Consider the following 22197-nt stretch of genomic DNA (forward strand, 5'->3'; position numbering starts at 1 on the left):
TGAGAATTAGGAGACAGCAAGCCCAGCGCCCGCAGACAAAGGGACCCCGATCCAGAGCCACAGAGAGCTGGAGCAAACAAGCCAAAACTGACCAACAATGTACACACAGAAGAAGAATCATGCTCACAGAATACGTAAACAGATAAACTAAGTCACAGACAGAAAAACAACACCAGCTTTAAAAAAACACACATATCCCCGACTCACGTTGTCTTTGTTTTATTTAACTTTTATACATAACATGGGAGGCATGGGAACATCGCTCCAAAAAAAGGGTTCACAAAGGGAAAAGCAAAGCATACAAATACTAAACTGGGCAAAGCAGGAATGCTGTGAGCGTAGACAATTTCTGCCGGAGCAGAAAACTCTCAAGTGCTTTGAGAGAGGAGAGCCAGGGGGGAGGGAAAAATAAAGGAGGGGGCAGTTATAAAAGACATGGTCAAACGTTGTTGTGGACCTCCACAGCAAGGAAGACGGTTTACAATCATAGGTAATCTGCTGCAAGTTTACAGCTACAAACACAGGAATGTTTACAAAGATACTGATAATACATCATCAGCAACTCAATCATTAGTGTCATCGTGGTTATAGGGCCACTTTGGAGAAGAAAAAGAAGATTTTAAGAATAAAGACGCAACTTTATGGGAATAAACTTTAAACTTAAGGAGAATAACTCATAGGTACGTTAGCTTGTAAGTTCTCGCTAAATAAGGAGAGGAGAACATCTGGAGGAGTTATGTTTTCATATGACTGCAAAAGCTGAAATCTAGGTGAGCGTTTGTCCAGAAAAACATTTTGAGGCTTAATATGAGCCACAGTCACCTGACATGTCCAGAAAACTGTCTTATTAGATTTTAATAGACACATTGATTGAAATTAGAAAAACTAAAGCACCCACTTAGAGCATTGGAAGACCCTGCTTGTAGTTATTATAACAGTGATACTGTCATTATTATTATTATATTCTTTTTTTGTGGTTTGCTCCTTGTTTTTGTTTCCTATGTTGTTGAAGCTTGTTTGTTGTACATTTAAGTTTTGTTTTATTTTTCCTTGTGTTATTATTGTTATAATTATTCCATCTTTTTTCCTGTTTTGTGTTATCTAACTTGTGCAGATCTATTTTTTTTTCACTTGTTATTGAAAAACCTCTAATCAACAAAGTTAAAAAAAAATAAAAAAAAGACACAATGATGCCTCAGTTGCCTGAAGAAAAAACTGCCATTGGGTACAGAAAGTTATTTGTCTATCTTGAAATAGGAACAAAATCTTATTACAAGAAACAAAACAATTACATTTTACCCTATTGGCATTTTTTTTACTCTTTACAGGCAATTCATTTGTTTATTATTGCCTGAAATGAGACATTTTTCCGGACATTAAGGTGAATTTGACTCAAATTCACATTTCTTTGTTTTTGCAGGCATGGGTTTTTATAAATAACTGAAAACTCAGTCTTTAAGCCCATCAGCACCTCATTGTAAGACGGATCCTAAATAGGCTGGATAACGTTGAGTCTACCCTCACGAAATGATCCACACTCCTCATTGAAGGATATCCTCTTTCGAGTTGCCAAACAAAGCCTATCACCATGTATTTTTTTATCGTTAACTCACGACTTTTCTTTATCTGACGACACTCCTGTCATAAAATTACGACTTTAATTCAATGAATCTCAAAAGTTTTCCCATCCACATGTGGCCCAAAATCCACCAAAGTAAATCATTTATTCAATTCACATTGTGATCATCTTCCTCTGACATCACAACCAAGGTAAAAAGCTCAATTTTGAGAGGAGGGCGTTTCTCTGTCTGTTTGTATCAGTTTATGGTGTCATGTTTTGAATTTAATGTTAGCATTCAGAGAGATTGAAGGGAATTTCAATATTCTCATTGCTATTACATCACACAGGATTTAAGCCTATTCAAGCTAATGTTTCAAGAGGCTAGGTAGCAGCTAGCTAGCTGTTTGAAGTACAGTTTGTCATTTATGTTGTTTTAACTATAAATAAAGTCTGGTTTTGCAATTTTTTTTTCAAATGCTAAGCTATTCAGATGAAGTGATATGACAATACTTGTTAGGTATCCAACATGTACACTGCCTACACCTCTGAAGCTAACAGTATGCTATTAAACCAGTTTTTGAGCTGCCCACCCTGAATATAACCTCAGAGGAAAATGGTCGCTAAGTCGCTATCATCTTTCTACAAGTTGATGTTTCGGCAGCACAGGACACAGTGCAACTCACAGTGCAACGCGGTACACCAGAAACATGCTTTTAGCAGCATGGCATTAAAAAGAAAGTCAAGAAGAAAGTAGCAAAGGCATGAAATGTACCGCAGCTTGTATTTACAAATACAAATGATGGCCGTTATTAATTTGGCCTGTTTTGGTATGGAGTTCATCTTGTCAGATTCTGGACTGTCTTCTTTTTTCAACTCAGCTTACACTGGTTGTTTGATATCGTACAGTATGTGCTAAAAGAAGCGCAAACAATTAATTCTCATTGTAACAATGCTATGAAGTGGGAAAGATAAGGCCTCACCGTGGTCTTTGAAATACAAAAATACATCTCTAAGATACTACATTCACATATCTCTGTTCAAGTTACTAGAATAGAAGCTAAATCTATCTTCCTAATACAAAAAGTAAACATGAATTAGAATTATTGACTCCAAAACTAAATCTTCCATTGAAAAAATACATTCCCTTGTCAGGACCTTTTAAAATGCTAACTCTTCTACACAGTAGTGTCCATAGGCTCATCTGCCACACTAGAAACAACACTGACTGGAGGAGGCTCTGTGCTGTCACCTTTCTGAGGAGATTTAGTCAATCCCGGCTCTCCTTCCTGCTTTTCCTGGTTGTTACTGGCTGAATGTGAACTGGGATCCTCTTCAGCCTCATTGTCATTGGTTTGAGCCTTGGAGGGATTATTGGTCAGTGCTCCAGGGTGAGTTTTCATGTGGCCCTGTTGAAGATGACACAACACAAAAGTTGAGAAATCTAAGAAAACAGTTTACTGTTACTAAATCAAGGCACAAGAACAGGTGGAAATAGCCTTCTTTACATCTCTTACCTTAAGTCCGCTACGGCTGGCATATGCCTTTCCACACTCAGAGCAGCTGTAGGGTTTGTCAGGACGAGGGGGCTGGGAGTCTTGTGCTTGTGCTGTAACAACGGACTCTGGTTCCCCTGAAGGCTTCTCTGGCACGTTGCATCTCTCCTCCGCTTGAATGTCCCTCACTACCTCTGGCTCTGGATCCAACACCGGCAAAGACTTTCTGGGTGAGGTGGTCTCAACCGTGCCGTTGCTTTGGGGAACACCTCTGTCTTGTGCCTCCTGTGAGTCACTTCCAGAGGCCTTCTCTGCTTCAGGGACAGCTTTGGGGCTGGTAGGAGGGGTGAGTGGGGCAGAAGAGCTCTGACTTGATGAGGGTTTGTTTTGAGCGCAGTCTTCATTATTCTTCATCCCTTCATGCAACGTGTCATTTTCTTCTGCAGGCTTGGAAACACAGAGGGAAAGAGGTGCGTCATCAGACTCTGCATCTCCATTCACAGCTGAATGAGAACTAGCTGTGGCCACTTTGTAAGGGCTGTCCCTGCCCTGGTCAGTGTGGGGCTCATCCTTAGGGTACACGGCGCTGTTCATGGGGCTGTCATCAGCCAGGACATTGTCTCCCAGACGCAGGGGGTCCTCAGCTCCTACTGAGGGGGGATCACGGGTCAGGGTTGGGCTAACACTGGGTGTTGAGCCCTCTGATTCCTCTGTCTTCACAGAAGTAGCATCAACAGCTGTTGATTGCTTTGATGTAGACCCTGAGCTTGACGCATCAATTGAGGACTTGGAGCTTGTCGTCAAGGCGAGTGGAAGGATTTGTGCCGTTGAACCAGTGGAGTCATTCTCGCCATCGTTGAAGATGGGGTTCTGCATTTCTGTGCCATCCTCAGGAGGCATATCTTCATCAGGAGGCAGTTGTCCTCCTAGATGCAAGCGGATGTGATGCTGAAGAACCAAGGCATTGGTAAACTTGCGTGGGCACAGTGGACAGGAGTTTAAGGCACGGGAGTTCGCTGGTCTTGCACGGTGAGTGGCCAGGTGAGCCCTCAGGCTGCCCTTTGTGGAGAATGAGCGACCACATAGCTTGCAAGGAAACGGGCGCTCTCCCAGATGTGTGGCCTGGTGTAACCGTAGAGCTCTTGGGCAGCTGAGGACTCGCAGACACACTCCACATTGATTAGCAGCCTGAGCTGTAGGCAGAGAAGGGGTAGTTGTTGTTCTGGTGCCAGAACCTGAGGCTCCCTGGCTGGTCACCAGTCCAGCAGCATTGGTACTCGGGCTTAAGCCAAGAGCAGCTAACATTTCCCTGCGATAGGCACTTGAGGTGGTGGACAGGTCATGGCCATGAGCATCCCCGTTGGCTTCAGCAGAGTTTGATGAGATGGAGGAAGAAGAGGCACCTCCCTGTGGCTGCTTTTCAAGTTTCTGTACCAGGCGTTGCAACTTGGAGGTGTCTGAGGTCTGACCAGCGGTGGTGGTAGAGGATGAGGAGGGAGAGGAGGTTGATGGTTTGGGGAAAGGGGGGAAGGGGAACGGTAGCTGATGAGGAGACGTGAGGTGGGAAGTGGATGGGTGGCCAGGGGGTCGTAGAAGTGCAAGATGGTGAGGAGAGGTACCTCCAGGGAAGAGGATCTTGGGGAGTTGAGCCAGTTGGGAGTATGCAGAGGTTGTATGGAGGGTGGAGTGTGGAGGTGTGTTTTCATCAAATCGCTGCTGCTTTGCTCCTTTGAACTGGCCGCCCATAGAGGAGGAAGAAGAGGATGAAGAGGAAGAGGGCAACACGGGGCTCGATGCACTGGCAGCAGATGCAGCTGAAGCTCTGTTTAGCTGCAGCAGTGAATGGGCAGTGGACAGCAGCGCCATGTCCACCGATGGGGGCAGAGGTAGAGAGGAAGGTGAAGGCCGAGTGGAAGCACTGGACAAGAACCCCAGCGCCATGTTGTCTGCCACTCCAGGAATGCTTCCCTTCACTGCATTAAATGACTCATCATCATCCGCCCGACGTTTTCTCCTCCTCTGGATGGCACCAGAGGAAGGGGCGCTCTGTGTTTGCTCCGACAGCGCTGGAGGCAGCAGGGAGAGAGACAGCTCAGGGTTCTGCTCTCGATGACGCAGGAAGTGAGCTTTGAGATTCCCTCTAGTTGTAAAACGGCTCAGACAGACTGGACACTGATAGGGCCTTTCACCTGTGTGTGATCTCAGGTGAATCTGAAGTGATGAATCACTGCTTAACACCTTCCCACAGAACCGGCACACGTGTTGAGGCCGTCCTGAGGAGGACGCAGAGCCCAGAGAGGAGCTGGGCTGAAGATCCTGGGGATGGCTGGTGGTTGGAAGAGGGGGAGTTGGGAAACTGATACCATTGCTGTGACCAAAAGAGGAAGTGTTGGATGATTTCTCATGGAGGTAGCGTGGCGGTAAGCCTAAGGATATTGACAGAGGGTGTAGGGATGCAACAGTGGAGCTGATAGAAGATGCGAGAGATGAGGAAGACAATGAAGAAGAGGTAGAAGAGGATGAAGCTCTGCTGCCATTAACGTGTGAGGAACCTGATTTGGGAATGGATGACTGGGGAAAAAGGGATGACGGGAGGCCACTTAGGAGTGATGACGCCGTGGTTACTGGAGTGGCAGTGGAGGGATGTGTTGGTGAGGATGATGCAGTTCCTGTAGATTTCTGATTTGTGTCTGAACCACCTCCTTGTGTGTTGCCCTCTTCGCCAAGGATAGCCCCTCCAAGCCTCAGGACATGCCTACAGATCTCCTCTGTTATCTGCATCTGGTGGATTTGCCTTTGCTGTAAAACTCTCAGCTCCTCAAGGAGCACTGCCAAGGTTGGTGGCACCTGTAGCGGTCCCTCCTCCACTGGGGAACTGGAGGGCTGCCGCTGCCTCTGGCTTGGACTGGAGCTGTCTCTGTGAGGAGGCACACATTGAGAAGATGAGGAGGAGGAAGAAGAGGAGGAGGTAGTGGTTGTGGCTGAGCTGCCCATCGGAGGGGAGGTCATGGTGGAGTGAGAGTTTCCTTGGTGGGGCAGGCTGTGGGAACCCGAGTTTTGACTCAGGGGAGGAGGTGAGTGTGTCTGGGATGACAGCGAGGGGTGAGGAAAGTCTGGCGAGAGGGAAGAGTGGGTGTTTGGGAGGGATGTGGTGAAAGGGGCAATGTGGCTGGGCCAGTGGGGAGGAGGCGAGCTCTCGCTGGGCAAGGAGGGCGCGTGGAGCCCACCAGGGGATGGGCGAGGGGCCAGAGGCGGCTGGCAGTCTTGGAGCGAAGTTGGGGAGGAAGAGGAGGATCCTGATGAGGTCACTTCTGAGCCAAGAGATGTGGAGGGTGACTTCATGCCCAGGTGTTCATCTGAGAATTAAAAAAGAAGGAAAACTTAAAAACAATCATCTCCAAACTTTATTATCAAACCAGGCATCTTGGTGCATAAATTATCTTAATCTTTAAGCTTCAAGTAGAGTTTTACTTTATTAGTTCTGTTTGTTAACATGTTGTCTGCAGGTATACAAACTAAAAAAGTCTGTGACTTCAAAAGAAATGCCTGCTCTGAAACCGCTCTGAGCATAAAGGACAAACAAGTGGAAGATCCTCTGCAGTCTATGAGTCTTTGTAATGTCTTGTCTCAATCTGTGCTCTCTGGAGCAAAACTCCTCAAACATCTTGCACACACAAAAAAGCTTACAGACCACCTTGCTGCTATGGCAACACATTTTAGGGGACAATGGGCATCACCAAGACAACCCATAACCCCTCTTAACCCACCCCCTCCTCGGTGCAGTTACGTCTTTCATCTCTCTATTCACCCTTCCCCCCTTACGTCACAGTGGAGGTCAAGGGTCAGGCCACGCTAAGGGTTCTGGGCACTGTCCAGACACTCTGATTGGTCAACTAATCTGACCTCTGCAGCTCAGGGGTCAAATTCTTTCAGAATCTTGAGCACAGAGTGAGAAAAGGGTAAAAAGAAAAAGAAGGGGGGAGGGTCACAACAATGGAGAGACAAACTAACTATTCCCTCCTGGAGAGGTATAGTGATGGAATGAAAGACTGTACCTCTGAGAAATCTCTCCCCTATGACTTATGATTAAACCTGAACCTGAGGAACATAAAGAATGAGCTCCTGGAGTTCACGCCCATTCATAAATCATGATTTAAAATTTACCTGCAGAAAGATTTAGGTGCACGCAACTGATAAGAAAGAACATTGCAACTCAGAACAAGTGCGAAAGCAATCCCTTTTTTTCCTCATCCATCTGAGCCCCCCCCCCGAAGTGTGTAGGGGTATACAGTCAATAGGACTGGGGGATGAGAGAGACGGAGAAAGACAAGGGGGAGGGAAGAACTGAGAATGTGGAAAATGGGGGAAGAAGGGTGCAAAGAAGAGAAAGCTGTGGACTAAGAGTAAAAGACGACTAGAATAGAAGGGTGGAAGATTAATCTTTGCCAAAAACACTGCCTCCCCCACTCCCCCATGCACCTTATTGTTAACAAATAAGAGAGAGCTCTATACTGATCAAAGACCTCCAGCAGCCAGCGTTAAGCAGCCTGTAGGTTTCCTGCAGCACATGAAAATGGCCACAGATGTATGTTAGTTAATCCTACTCTATTCACTTCACAGGGACAAGTTTATTGGCCCCGGCTAGAGTGCCTAAGGCCTCCGTTTAGTGGGGCCCATAACATGAATGACAAAGCAGGAGGGGTTTCTTCAGTTGACAAACTTTTTTAGATCAGTAAATCAGGTGTTTCTGCGCGATTGTGGCCATGAATAGCAGCATAAATAAACTTGACTACACAATAACTCCACAGCACAGGGAAGCCATCAACACCAGCACTTGCGTTAGTAAAGTTAAATGAAAAGTTTAAGAGTTACAGTTAATTCACTTTGCAGTGAATTAAGAATGCAAGGTGGTCAAAGTATCTAAAGATATCCAAAGATGAAAACGCATGCACACTCGTTAAGATGTTTACTCACCGTGAGATAGCAGCCGTGGGCCCCCTGGATCTGAGTTAACGAGATGCTGGGGTCTCTTCTGCTTCCGGCGTGACATGATTCACGGCGAGTCAGACAGAGAGGGGGGCATCAGTCGGTCGAATGGCACTAGGCACGTTTTTGCGCACTGGGAAAGCGCTCCAGAAAACATCCACGCATTTAAAGTTCAGAAGTCAAACAATTCCGCACTGACTCTGATCGAAAAGTAAATTTCAAACAAAAGTTTTCAACGTCAAAGGACTCCAAAGGATAAACATCGGTGTCTGGAAATCCGCTGAACAGCAGTGTCATATGAAGCCGCAGTGAGTGCGTGTGTGGCTGCTCTAAAGTCTCCTCTCCCCCCCACAAAAAAAACTTGTCCAAATTTGCGCCCCTCCTCTCCCACTGCTGCTCCGCTGCATGCACATACAGGGAGCACACAATCATGCGCACACACACACTGACACACACTCACACACACACAGAACCACTCCTTGTTCTTCAATGATATTTGCATTTCAATGGCGTGTAACACACAGCCTCCCTGGTTCTCTCTTTCTCTTTCTCCCCAGCTTTAGTTTTTCTTTACACACTCTTAGCAGCTATAAACTTTCAATAAAACACGACAATAAGGTGTTACAGCTGTTGAATCTTAGAAAAGCATTTGAAATGACGTGATATTTACTATTTTGATAAAGATAGCTGCATTTTCTCATAATTATGGAATTAAATCAAATTAAATAGGATGCAGTCATATGTTTTAGAAATACCCAACAGGTGACTTATTGATCACGTGATAGCTGTAAGGGTCCCTAAAAATGCACAGCACCCCTGCAAGCTGGATAATAATGACATCATGGTGGTGGTGTCCCAAGAGTCAAGACTACAGCTAAAGTGATGGATGGGTGATATTTCCTCCCTTTGGTTATCATAGAGCCAATTATCAACAGCTCTGCAGCGAGTGGCCGTTGTGTGCGAGAGGGGCCACACAACCATTCCACATTCATGCATGTATTTTGTGTGTTATCACTGTGAGTGCATAATATCCCCCCCTCCTACTCCCCCTCTCAAAAAGCATCTTACACTGGAGCTCTATTTAAAAGGCAGAGAATAGATGGGAATCTTTGACAATGGCGTGCTGGACACAGTTGAGTGAGCATCTCCCCTCTCTCACTATGAACCCCCGGATCCACTGCTGCACTGCACAATGCCCCTCTTTCACCCCCCGCCTTTACTCCTGTACCACGTGGAGAAATGGATAAAAGAGGGAGAGAGGGAGAAAAAGTAGGAGGTGGAGGAGGAAAAAAGAGGAGGGGGGCCATATTTAAGTAGGTGTCTCACATTATACTTACATTCACTAAGGTTGGTCAGGGAACGTAATTTGTTTTGAGGGGAGAAAACTGTCATGATTGTCTTAACGCTCGCATTCATAACCCTTGATATCAAAACGGAAGTAGTTTAGTCGAAGAGTCAGGAGTAACTAGCTAGTAATTAAAAAAAAAAAAAAAAAAAGTGGTCATAAACTATATTCTTAAGTATGTTCGCATATTAAAGTGAAAATAATTAACTTGGATTATTTTGGCGTTCAATAAAAGCGCAAACACTCACTAAAACCGTAAAAAAAACCTCGCTTTTTGTCAGTTAATTCAAACTAACAGATCAACATATCGATCGCGAGGCCTTTCTGATATCAACCAATCACGTTACAGTGTTCATTTGCGTCATCTGTAACCACCTGCGGAGTGAAGGCCTCAAACTATTAAAAATAACGAAATACATGTGAGTTTTGTCTTTATTTTATTACCATAATATTAAGGTTTGCGACAAATTTTAGCGAAATAATGTGTTCTTAAAATTCAGAGCTCGACATTTCCCAAAGCAGCCGTTAAACAAAAACGTAAGAATGCTGGTGCTAGTACGTAACGGTCGTACACGTACGCTAAGCTAGCTGAGGCCAGGCTTGTGACGCACTTCTGTATTCGACCAAGAATGTTAGCCATTTATCTATCCTAAAGTTAAAGCTCTTGTACAAGTAGAATGTTCTTTTTTTTCTAGAGAGCTTTTAGACAAATAAACAGTTACTCTAATTCATACTTTTAAAAATATAGCTAGAAATTTTGAATTTCTGTCTTCTAATGACAGAGCTGTAGGGTAGCCTACAAATGACACTAATTTTTAAAACTGTATTCATACGTTTTAGAGCCTATGAGGACATTAGATGAACATAACATATTCTGTTGTGTTTTGACTCAATAACTAGTCACAAAATAGTTCAAAATAGTTAGCTATTTTAACCACTAATTATTCTTGAGCTGTTAAGTTTCCTCAACAAAATGTTAAATCACCTATGATTCATTCTTTAGTTAACTCTGACAGAATTGAGACTGTGGTTGCCAAATAGGAAAATGAGTCTTACCTCACCTTTTACCTTTAACTGAAGCTCTTTTCTATGTTTCAGCCCCAGCCATGTCCATCTGCGATGACACACTTTTGTGCAACTTCCCAAAATGTCGCACCAAGCTGAGTGGCTTTGCCTGGGTCACAGCGTGTTCACACATTTTCTGTGATCAGCACGGGTCCGGTGAGTTCAGCCGCTCTCCCGCCATCTGTCCGGCCTGCTCCTCTGCACTCTCCGGTAAGCTGGACATTGTGAGGACGGAGCTGTCACCCTCTGAGGAGTACAAAGCCATGGTGCTGACAGGTCTACGGCCAGACATTGTGTTGGACATCAGCACCCGTGCTCTGGCCTTCTGGAGCTATCAGGTCAAATATGAACCTGTCTCTATGCATGTGATTATAAATATGCACCTTTGCATCACTCTTATGTGTATTTTCCTTTTTCAGGTCCATCAAGAGCGGATGTATCAAGAGTACAGCCTGTCAAGGGCGGAGGCACAGCTGAAGCAGATGGATAAGGTGTTGAGCCAGCAGAACCAGAGCAGAGAACTGGAGCTCACTGCAATGAGGGGGGAAATTGCCTCCCTGAAGAAAGTTAGGCTCAATCTCAAACTCAAGTGCAGCTTTTGAGAATTCAAGTCAAATCTTTGCTGAATTGTATTTGTGAGCAGGAAAGAACATTAACAAATGTCTCTCCTTCTTCTCAGGTGATGGATGAGTACAAGAGGAAGTACAGTGAGGTGTCTGAGAGGCTGATGGAGAGGAACAGACAGTACCAGAAACTCCAGGGGCTGTATGACTCACTGAGGCTGCGCAACATGGTGGTGGGTGTGGGGGAGGGAGACTCGCTAACAAAACCAGGACTCCAGGACTTCAGCAGAGGTGAGCAAATGAACTTCAAGTAATGCTTCTACGAGTTTACAGGTATATTGGATATTTGATTAAAGGTGTGTTTTATATTTTCTATTGAGGAGGTAAGGTATTATGACTTATTATGAGCCACACTCGCATGACAACTCCAGAAAAATAGAGTTTACATTGAGTGTCCCTAAAGTTTTTTGAAGTGATGTTTTAATACAAGAAACTAAACGAGTACTTTTTCCTTTTCTTACCCTACTGGCATTTTTTGCTCTTTATATTGAATCCAGGTGTCATATTTGTTTAAGTGAAAAAATAACCCTTACCGCCTGAATTAATTAACAATTACAAAAAGATTGTTTTTATGTGTTTTTGCATTCTTACGGAAGTTAAATTAAGTGGAGATTGTAGATTTGAGTATAGTACACACAATATAACTAATTATATAATATATACTGACATAAGAACTTCCCCTGACCAATATATTGTGACATAGTGGATTTGATACTATCTTTGGTGTAGAATATGAATCAATAGGTAATAATGAGATACAAAGGTCATTTCAGCTGCATCAAGACCTGACAGGGTACATCGCAAATTTGCGACAACAAGCATCAAAGGGTTCATTTAATTGAATAATAGTGATACTTAATTGAAAGTATGCCTTCTCCTGAGAACTGAACACTTGTAAGTACCCACACTGCTGAATGAGAATAGGTAGGAAGCACCAAAAAGAATCAGGTTGAGTTGCACAAAAGAAAATCCCAGCTGTAGGTGTCTGTAAGGAAGTAGTCATCAAGAAATAACAGTAGGAGTAATGAGCTGATTGTCGACATAATGGAATTTTACCTGCTAGAACAATGAGAGGCATCCATCTTCTCTGTTTGTGTCACCCAGGGGTGCCTTGGCAGGGGTCTCCTCCGAGAACCCCTCAGTTCCTCTCCGACGGGGAAGGACGATTGTTCTCCTGCCTGGAGACTGATGGAGCCAAGACGTTCTTCCAGTTCAGCTCCCCCACCAAGGAGAAAAGCCAACGGATCATCAGGAAGCACTGAGACGACAGCAGGTTTCGGACTGCGATACAATCACTCAACTTTAGTTATTATTTAAAAAACAACGTTCTGGTGTTAACGGTTTACGCAATGGTTAGCCTTGTGGCTCTGGTTGTTAAATTTTCAACAATAATAAAAAATGGTCTAAAATTAAATATTTATGATACAAAATAATAACTCTCTTGGCATGAGACTTCTTCTTCTGGAGCTTCCCCGCTACAGACAGTCACAAAGTGAAAACAGACGTTTTAAATCACCACAAAAACGAAATATTTAAGACCAAAAGTTTTTTTTTCAGGGTAAACCGTGGCATCTCATTCTCATCAATACAGGTCATTTTCATTATCAAAAGAACTTGATGATGTACCAACGAAAACAAAGTTACAAAAAAGAAAATATAAATATACACAAAGTGTTTCTCTACGGATAAAGTAACGAAGTGAACTATTTACAAACAGATCAAACAGGCACAAACTTTGGACATCTCATCTTCATCTCAATAATCATCCAGCTGATTTTTTTTTTTTCAAAGTTCAACATTTGGTCCTGCCTCTCGTTTGGCTCATTCACTCTGTGGTTTGTAGCTGACAGACGCAGCGATCTGACTGTGGACGTTCTGCTTCTTTCCGTTGACGATGAGGAGCAGAGGAGAGTCCACGCGTATGCTTCTGAAGTCAAACGACTGCCGGAAAAATAAAAGATATGAATCAGACCATGAACAGTAGATGATCATTATCTGAGCTTCTCGAACAGCAACTATAAAACACTGACCTCTTCTTTATGTGTTATGCTGTTTCGTTTGACCTGAGGCTCAGGAATGACCACAGTGTCTCCGATCAGAACGCCCCAACTGTCTGCCGTGTTGTAAACCATCACCACTATACACGTCTCCTCGCTGTCCACCATGCCAAATGTGCTGCAGAAACAAAGTGGAGAAACTTTACAGCACCACTCCAAAAATCCAGATTTTTTTCTTCTCAATCAAACTGATGATTGTACTCACAAAGCCATACGCCCCTCAGAGGCCAGACTGAACACCACTTTGCCCATCGCAGCCACCCCAGGGTGGTACCCATGTGTGAGTGAGGATAGAGTCCGTGGCTCCAGGCTGCCGACGCGGCCTGATGGGGAGCGGAACTGAGGGGAGGAGCAGGGCCCCAAAGCAGACGTGTTCAGAGAGGAGAGCATCGTCCGTAAGCGACGAGCTTTCACCTTCCCCTGAGAGATGAAACAGACTGAAGGTTAGAGCAGAACACCATGTGCTGCTGCCATCTAGTGGTCGTTAAGTGAATCTGGTGTAGTCTTCAGTGTGACATTAAAAACTCATGCAAGAAAATGGAAAACAGAATAAGAAATTAGAAAAAAATAATTGGAAAAAATAGTAAACATAAAAATTGAACACTTTTAGACTTTTCCATGCTTCAAAACAAGCATCTGCAACATTTTTAAAAAGTTTTTCTTCACAATGAGGTTTGGTTTGTGAGAAACTGGAAAACTATTGAGCTGGAGTTTGGAATAAAACTGAATATCCTCAAAACAATAAAAAAATACTGGTTACTGAACATTCCTTGTCTTCATTATTCTTTTATGACTTCTAAATATTTTATTTTATATATTTTTTCTTTAATTTGGAGTTTATTCTCCATTCTTTTTACAAAAAAAAAAAATCAGTCTCTTTCCCCAGGTTACAGATTTTCTTCTTCCAATACTCACTTTTTCTTCTCAAAACTTAAACTCTCCTATTGGTCTTCAGACTTTTTTTCTCATTAATCGACCGTTTTTTTTTTCCAGAATCTTGACTAATCAAAAGGGAAAATTTAACTTTTTTCTTCAGTTTCCAAAATGTTTTCATTCCCATTTAAATTTGTTATTTAATAAATTAATCAATTAATTTGTATATTTGAAATTCCAACCTTGGTCCCCTCAGGTTTTGGGCTTTTTCTGTTAATTTTTGTCCCAGAATTTTAACTGCTTTTGTCTAAAAATATTTTTTTTTTTCAGAATTCACCCCAGAAACCTTTTTTTTTTTCAAAATTCAATCTTTTTATCCTCAGATTTTGGACTTCTGCAACATTTTTAAAAAGTCTGATGACTATCACAGGCTTCTCCAGAAGATAGCAGTCCTGGAAACAAAAAAAATCCTCCGGCTTGAAATGAATGCGGAGGTAAATGGACAATGTGGAAATGATACTACTCTTCCGATGACCCAAGGCAGTGGACAAGAGCAGGTCAACAGACCGCTGATAAGCTACAGCACCAAGATAGAGGACACCTGTTTAAAAGGGAATAAATCAGCCTGTAGCCCTCCCTGGAATCTACTTGGGGCAAAACCAAAGAGGGATCTGGGAAGAAGGCTAACAGGCAGAATCCAGAACCCAGAGATTTGTGATGAGACTGGCTGGCCTGCACTACCATCCCACAGGAGTGCTGCTTCAACTCCAGTACCAAGGAGAAAACAGTCATGGACAGTGGCTACAAAGAAAAGTAAGAGCAAACCGAGCCGAGACTCTGGGATCCAGCTAAGAAACAGGTTTGCTCCACTTCTACAAGACCAGGACTGCCCCAAAGAATGCACACCTTCTGACACCAGAGAAAGGTACGAAGTTAAATCACACAGTAAAAAGCTACTGAAAGGGTTAACCTCTGAGCCTCAAACCCTGATAGTGGGTGACGGAGCTGTGAATGAGATGAAACGCTTTTGCAGCCTGAAAAACACCAAAGTACTGTGTTTTACCAATGACATGGTGTCTGATATCTCAAATAAAATTCTGAAGATCGCTGCTGAGCATCCATCAGTGAAATCTCTCATCATACACACAGGAGCCCGTGATGTTGCAAAGCAGCAATCAGAGGTACTGAAACGGGACTTTACTGATCTGCTCAACAAAGTTCAATCCCTTAAAACTGAGGTGTATGTGAGTGGACCCCTGCCAACAGTACGACGAGGAGATGAGAGATTCAGCAGGCTGATGATGCTGAACAGATGGCTGAAAGATACATGTGCTAATCGATCAGTGAACTTCATTGACAATTTCTACATTTTTTGGGAACGCAGACACCTCTTTAAGGCGGATGGGTTCCACCTTAACAAATCAGGAGTACAACTGCTCAGCTCCAACATTTTTTATTTTCTGCGTCAGACACCAGTAGCCCCTGCCAAGGACAAGAAGCAAGACAATCCAAAACAACAGATAAGACGGCGCTCTGGAGGACTGCTGACCCAGACAGAGGCTTCAGCTTCACCGTCATCATCCTCATTTCAACATGTGGAATCTCCTTCATCCCTCACAGCTCAGCAGCAGGAGTTTTCCCTGCCCCGAACAGGAGGCCTTCAATCTCCACCTCAACAGTCCCCACCTAGCCTCCAACTGTCTCCATCCAGTCCAGACTCCCCACTCTTGGATTTCACCGATAGGATGAAAAACCTTGTCAATATTGGAATTCAGCTGACACCACGTCCAACCCCCACACTCTCTCCCTTCAGCCTCCCCGATCTTTCAGCCCCCCCAACTCCACCACGCCTGAAACCTCCGTCAACCAAAAGTCACAAGGCTCCCCCACCCCCCCTGAATCACCACGTCTGTGAGTCTGACTGATATGTGCCGGGTCCGGGCTGTAACACTGATATCAGTAATGTTTTTATCCAGAAAAAGTCAGGGCCCTTTGGAATTCAAGGAGTCTTTCAAATCCCTGTGATAAATAGAAGAAAACAGAGGACTCTGATGGAAAAAAGAAGAAACATGTGTAGATACGTAAATTTATCAAATTTGGTATCCATTTCCTGTGAGTCACAGCTTGTCACAGGAAAGTGTGATGAGGCCCCAAAAGCACTAAAAATGGCTTTATTAAACATCAGGTCTTTAGCAGGCAAAACATTTTTAATTAATGACTTTATTACTGAGCACAAACTTGATTTTATGTTTTTAACTGAAACTTGGTTGAGTGAAAATAACAGTGCAGCTGTTCTTATCGAGTCAACCCCTCCAAACTTCAGTTTTATCAGTGAAGCCAGGGCTCACAGGAGAGGAGGTGGAGTTGCAGTTTTATTTAGCGACTCCCTTAAATGCAAACAGGTAACTTTTGGAGGTTTTGAGTCTTTTGAATATGTTGCTCTTCAGCTGAAGTCCACCTCCAGAGCCATGATCATAACTATTTACAGGCCACCTAAGTACTGTGTGAGCTTTTTTGATGATCTAAGTGAAATGCTGTCTACAATATGTGTTGAGTTTGATGATGTCATTATTGTTGGTGATTTTAACATTCATGTTGACAACCCCCAGGACAGAGGGACCAAAGAACTGAGTTTTACTCTGGACAGCTTTGGGCTGACTCAGCATGTGACAGAGCCCACACACAATAAGGGCCACACTCTGGACTTGCTTATCTCCAAGGGTCTGAACATTTCCAAGGTTGTTGTGACTGATGTTGCTCTGTCTGATCATTCCTGTGTTTTCTTTGAGAGCACTATCTCAGTGCACACAAAGATTCAAACAGAAATAATCCACAAAAGATGCATTACTGAGAGCACCAGTGAAATCTTTAACCAGGTCTTCTCCTCCACAAGCCCCCTGCCCTGTAGCAGCTCAGTCAATGAACTTGTAGACAACTTAAGTTGTAAAATTTCAAGTGTTATGGACTCCATTGCCCCACTGAAGGAGAAAGTTATCTCAGGAAAGAAAAGATCTCCATGGAGAAATGCTACACATGTAAGAAATGGAAAAAGAGAGTGTCGAAAAGCTGAACGTAGGTGGCGAAAAACAAACCTTCAAATTCATTATGAGATTTACAAAGAACAAATTCAAATTTATAATTCACTACTGAGGGATGCTAGGCAATCTTTTTTCTCTGACATTATTGCCAAAAACCATAACAACACACGTGCCTTGTTTGCTACTGTTGAGAGACTAACCAACCCTCCTGTGTCAGTAAGCCTTGAATTTCATTCCAGTAAGGCCTGCAATGATTTTGCCTCATTCTTTACAGAAAAAATTGAAAAGATTAGACAAACAGTCACTTCCTCTATATCAGGTTTGGGATATGAGTTGTGCCCACCTAGAGCCCATCTTAACATCATGACGCAATTCTATCCTATAAACCATAGAAACCTGGAGGACATTATACATAACTTAAATTCTTCCTCCTGTTGTCTAGATATCCTGCCAACAGATTTTTTCAAAAAAGTCTCAAAAATCATGGCATCAGATCTGGTACAGATTGTAAACGTGTCTCTTCTCTCAGGCGTTTTCCCACAAGCCCTGAAAACTGCTGTGATCAAGCCTATGTTGAAAAAGAACAATTTAGACAAGACAGTGAAAAACAACTACAGGCCCATATCCAATTTACCATTTTTAAGTAAAATTATTGAGAGAGCAGTTTTTCAGCAATTACATAACTTTATGACACTGAACGACTGTTTTGATGTCTTCCAGTCAGGTTTCCGGCCTCATCACAGCACTGAGACTGCACTGGTTAAGGTGTTTAATGACATCCACCTGAACACAGACAGTGGCACAGTTTCAGTAGTTGTGCTGCTTGATCTCAGTGCTGCTTTCGATACAGTAGACCATGACATACTGTTAAACCGACTAGAGAACTGGGTGGGACTTTCTGGCACAGCACTTAATTGGTTTAAATCTTACCTGAAGGACAGAGACTGTTTTGTGTCTATAGGTAACTGTACATCTGAGCGGACAAAAATAACATGTGGCGTCCCCCAAGGATCCATCCTGGGGCCTCTGCTGTTTAACATTTATATGCTCCCATTGGCTCAGATTATAAAAAACAACAAAGTCAGTTACCATAACTATGCTGACGACACACAGTTATACATTTCAGTATCACCAGGTGATCATGGCAGCATACAGGCTCTGGGTAAATGTATTGAACAGATCAATGATTGGATGAGCCTAAACTTCCTCCAGCTAAACAAAGACAAAACTGAGGTTGTTGTTTTTGGAGCCAAATCAGAGAGAGTCAAAGTCAGTGAGCAGCTCCAGATGTTACAGTTAAAAACCACTGACCATGCCAGAAACCTAGGCGTGATCATGGACTCAGATCTGAATTTTAACAAACACATCAAGACAGTTACAAAGTCAGCCTACTATCACTTAAAGAATGTGTCCAGGATTAAAGGACTGATGAGTCAGCAGGACCTGGAAAAACTGGTCCATGCTTTTATCTTCAGTAGGCTTGATTACTGTAACAGCGTCTTTACAGGTCTCCCTAAAAAATCAGTCAGACAGCTGCAGCTGGTTCAGAACGCTGCTGCTCGAGTCCTCACGAAGACCAAGAAAGTGGATCACATCAGTCCAGTTCTGAGGTCTTTACACTGGCTTCCTGTTTGTAAGAGGATAGAGTTTAAAACACTCCTGTTGGTTTACAAAGCTCTGAATGGACGAGGGCCAAAATACATCAATGATCTTCTGGTCCCTTATGAACCACCCAGACCACTTAGGTCTTCTGGATCAGGTCTGCTTTCAGTCCCCAGAGTCAAAACTAAACATGGAGAGGCAGCATTCAGCTTCTATGCTCCAAATATCTGGAACAAGCTGCCAGAAAATATTAGGTCTGCTGAAACTCTGAGCTCATTTAAATCCAGGTTGAAGACCCACCTTTTTACAGCTGCCTTTTATTAGAGCATTTTAACAAATCATTTTAATATCTTGTCTTTAATTTTGCACTGCAAATTTTATCTTAAAATCTGTTTTTCAAATCTGTTTTAAAATCTGTTTTAAAATCTATTTTAATCTTGTTTGTTTGTTTTTTGTCGTTTGATTTATTGTATCTTTTTAATTAATTTCATTTCTAATTGAATTTTAATTGTTTTCTATAACTTGTTTTGTCTGTAAAGCACTTTGAATTGCATTGCTGAAATGTGCTATAGAAATAAACTTGCCTTGCCTTGCCTTGCCTTCTGGTTTCAGAATTGTCAGAATTCAGGAGACATTTTTACTTATTTGAACCTTGTTTCACTGAATATGATTGATTTTTTTCAAGTAATTCTTCCTGTTTTGCCTTTGAGTTCTTTGATTTAAGTCAGAATAAATCAAAAACAAAGTGAGAGTTTCTTGTTATTTTTCTTACTTGTCTGGCTTTGATGATAGTTTTTTGCCCAGTGACCCTGATCCTTTTCCTTAGCCCCCACTTTCAGAGTATGTCTATATTTTTAAAATGACGTTTGCAAGACAAAATTAATGAAAATGGAACATGTTGAAAAAAAATCATGTTTTGGATGTCTTTCATCATCTTAAAGGAGTAAGTGATAGCAGGCCTGAGTCACGAGGGTTACAGTATCTTCTCAGATAAGTGGTGCAGTCCAACACTGTGGTCTAATCACTAAACCTTTAATATAAGACAGTCCCATCTTTTTCAGCTGTGACAGTCATACATGGGAGGTTAAGCTTCTCTTACCTTGTTCTGTATAAGTTCTGTGACTTTTCTCAGATACTCCAGCAGCTGCTTCTCTCTCTCTGGTGGTTCCTCCCAGCCTGGATCGAGAGCTGCTGCTCGGCTGTAGCCACCGAGAGCAGAGCCAAACATCTCCTCGTACTGAAACAGAGTGGATCTGTTGAAATGCAGCTCTGGGTAACAGGAGGCTGCTCTGTCCACTTTCTCCTGCAAATCAAAGAAGAGGGGAGTAAATCAGTGAACCGTGTTGTTAATATTAGCCCTGACTGACCTGAACATGTACATCATGTTCAACTGAATACTCACAGATTGTGCATAGGCACTAAGAGCTTGTTGTGACAGCTGTGGATTCTGTCCACAGGAGAAGAACAGGGACACATAGGCATTTCCAAGGATATCTGGGAAAAACACCAAATAAATACTTTAAAAAATCACATCAGAGAAGTGGGGGAAAAAGTAACCCTTGTTTCACAGAATGCATATTCACTGCAAGTATTTTGGCTCACTACTTACACCAGGATGTCCCATCTGTGACATCCAGCTGCACCGCCTGTCTGGCCATGTCCACGCTCTCCATCACCTGCTTTCCATGTGCTTCCCTGTCCACAGCTGGCAGCTGTCTCAACACCATGGACAAGTTACGTAGAGACACTTTGTTCTTGCTCTGCAGAGGTGGAATCAAATAAAAGATTGCTTAGTTAGCAAGCAGACTGAAAGATAGACACTAATTTGGTTAAGCAAAGACAGTACTTATCATCTTTTATAAACACACTTGGAGAGATGTGTTGAAGAGAAGCATAGATGCAAAAATTCACTCTGTCTTCTCTACCTGTTGCAAAGCTCCAGTGAAGCAGTTCTTGGCACCAACGAGGTCTCCTTTTTTCCAGTACTGCTCCCCTAATGTGTTCCAGCCGTCCACCAGGCCCGGCTCCAGCTTCACAGCCCGAGAAAGGCACTCCTCTGCTTCGGTGCTGAAGTCAGGAGCTACGTTAAGACACCTGCCCTTCTGCAGCAGGAACTCTGCTTTGTGTTTTAAATTGCCTTTAAACACAGAGAGACAGTGAATGTAAATAATACACCACAAGCTGAAGTTTGGAGTGCTGATGTGTCTGTTTGACTCTCACTTTCTTGCTCCTCCAGCTTCTTCAACGTGTTTTCCATCTCCTGTGCGACATCGCTTTGTTTCCTCCCAGCTTCCTCCACTGGGTGAGTCTCAAAATAGCAATCTCTAAATTTATACAAGTCATCCACAAGCTCCTGGATTTAGGGAATGGAAGAAAAGAATGTGTGCCTGAGAGACTTAAAATAGATCAATGGCACATTTCTCTTTGTTGAATCAAATTTGTTGTACAATGCTGAGTAGGTCTAAAGCAGGGACACACCCAACACCTGAGTTATCCCCACTTTTGTAAAATTATCACAATTTTTATTCCAAAAACGTCTCAAAAATCACACCCAGTCTGGATTTAAACGTTAAAACCTGCTGCAACATGATAATCCAGTGTCCGCACTTCATGCATTATAAATCCCAAATTGACATTTTGATGACTCGGCAAGAAATAGGATGGATGCGCTCAAGGCATGTAGTTTGACGTTTTGAGGGCAGTTAAGTGCAACTACAGAAATTTAATGGATCTTTATACGTCCAATAAGAGAAAAGGGAAACTATAGGTCACGTTACATCCAAAAGTAATAGTCAAAAAACAAAGATAAGTGTGTTAGCCTGACAGTTGCAGCCTGTTGTTATAGTAACGAGTATTTCAGCACATGACAAGTGAGTTAGCTTAACCATAACACACACATAACACATCTCTAATAGCATTAAAACTTAACAAAATTTACAAGCTAAAACTACCTTTATAATGATTTATTTGTTTGAAAAAATCAAGGTAAATACCTTTAAAATGTCCAGCTCGTTTTTGTCTTGCCCAGGCTCACCACTCTTCTCTTCATCCGCCATCTTTGCATTAGGTGTCTAAAAGCAGCAAAGTGCAGAAGAGCGGCTGCTGAAGGAAAAAAAAATGCTCAAAGCTATGAAATAAGCGCTAAAACAAAATATATGATATCCTATGGTGGCAGAAGACGTTATTTTCTTCGAAGAGATGGCCTAAATTCACTACATTTTAGCCCGCAGGTAAAAGGCTTTTAATTTCAGTGCGTAGGTGTTTCGGTACAAAGCGTGACCACATTCAGTGGCGCTCTTTAGCCGTATGCTGTCGTAAGTACAAACTGCTTCAACGTTGTGAGCAATTTTTTTTCTTTTTCAGATTGTAAAAATTATTAACAGTGGGTGTGTCTGTGATAAACAACTGATGAAAGGAGCTTTATGAGGACGTTTTTGACAGTTGTATTTACGACAACTGACATAAGTCGCTAGTTAGTGGGGTCGCCTTTTATATCTGAACACCGGAAAATGTTCGAAGTCCGTTACTAAAATTAGTCCGATAAACAACCATTC

General features: G+C 42.8%; 3 protein-coding genes across 3 annotated transcripts; 1 reads left to right on the top strand and 2 right to left on the bottom strand.

Moving 5' to 3' along the window:
* Window positions 1–213: 213 nt before the first annotated feature.
* On the bottom strand, window positions 214–8374 carry LOC141784556 (uncharacterized). Its single transcript, XM_074662396.1, has 3 exons — window positions 8029–8374; window positions 3076–6410; window positions 214–2967 (listed from the first exon to the last, which is right to left on the bottom strand). The coding sequence occupies exons 1-3, from the start codon at window positions 8102–8104 to the stop codon at window positions 2737–2739; spliced, it is 3642 nt and encodes a 1213-aa protein (XP_074518497.1). The 5' UTR covers window positions 8105–8374; the 3' UTR covers window positions 214–2736.
* A 2113-nt stretch (window positions 8375–10487) lies between these two features.
* ccnb1ip1 (cyclin B1 interacting protein 1) lies at window positions 10488–12520 on the top strand. The gene is made up of 4 exons (XM_074661860.1): window positions 10488–10788; window positions 10870–11016; window positions 11130–11304; window positions 12178–12520. Exons 1-4 carry the CDS (start codon window positions 10492–10494, stop codon window positions 12333–12335), a joined length of 777 nt encoding a protein of 258 aa, XP_074517961.1. The 5' UTR covers window positions 10488–10491; the 3' UTR covers window positions 12336–12520.
* A 109-nt stretch (window positions 12521–12629) lies between these two features.
* Window positions 12630–22153, bottom strand: ttc5 (tetratricopeptide repeat domain 5). Its single transcript, XM_074661859.1, has 9 exons — window positions 21637–22153; window positions 20864–20996; window positions 20569–20780; window positions 20253–20403; window positions 20046–20137; window positions 19743–19946; window positions 13336–13550; window positions 13104–13248; window positions 12630–13014 (listed from the first exon to the last, which is right to left on the bottom strand). Exons 1-9 carry the CDS (start codon window positions 21697–21699, stop codon window positions 12895–12897), a joined length of 1335 nt encoding a protein of 444 aa, XP_074517960.1. The 5' UTR covers window positions 21700–22153; the 3' UTR covers window positions 12630–12894.
* Between the last annotated feature and the right edge of the window lie 44 nt (window positions 22154–22197).

Source organism: Halichoeres trimaculatus, unplaced genomic scaffold (assembly GCF_033239565.1).
Source record: "Halichoeres trimaculatus isolate MK-OKI-2021-1 unplaced genomic scaffold, fHalTri1.1 fHalTri1_scaffold_22, whole genome shotgun sequence".
Classification (NCBI taxonomy): domain Eukaryota; kingdom Metazoa; phylum Chordata; class Actinopteri; order Labriformes; family Labridae; genus Halichoeres; species Halichoeres trimaculatus.

Coding starts and splice junctions, on each gene's coding strand:
- ttc5 (XM_074661859.1), bottom strand. CDS start 21,699: ATGGCGGATGAAGAGAAGAGTGGTGAGCCTGGGCAAGACAAAAACGAG. Junction 19,947..20,045: donor TTAGTGCCTATGCACAATCT/GTGAGTATTCAG, acceptor TTTGATTTGCAG/GAGAAAGTGGACAGAGCAGC. Junction 13,015..13,103: donor GCATAACACATAAAGAAGAG/GTCAGTGTTTTA, acceptor TTTTTCCGGCAG/TCGTTTGACTTCAGAAGCAT.
- ccnb1ip1 (XM_074661860.1), top strand. CDS start 10,492: ATGTCCATCTGCGATGACACACTTTTGTGCAACTTCCCAAAATGTCGC. Junction 10,789..10,869: donor TGGCCTTCTGGAGCTATCAG/GTCAAATATGAA, acceptor TTCCTTTTTCAG/GTCCATCAAGAGCGGATGTA. Junction 11,305..12,177: donor ACTCCAGGACTTCAGCAGAG/GTGAGCAAATGA, acceptor TGTGTCACCCAG/GGGTGCCTTGGCAGGGGTCT.
- LOC141784556 (XM_074662396.1), bottom strand. CDS start 8,104: ATGTCACGCCGGAAGCAGAAGAGACCCCAGCATCTCGTTAACTCAGAT. Junction 6,411..8,028: donor CCCACGGCTGCTATCTCACG/GTGAGTAAACAT, acceptor TTTAATTCTCAG/ATGAACACCTGGGCATGAAG. Junction 2,968..3,075: donor CCAGCCGTAGCGGACTTAAG/GTAAGAGATGTA, acceptor CATCTTCAACAG/GGCCACATGAAAACTCACCC.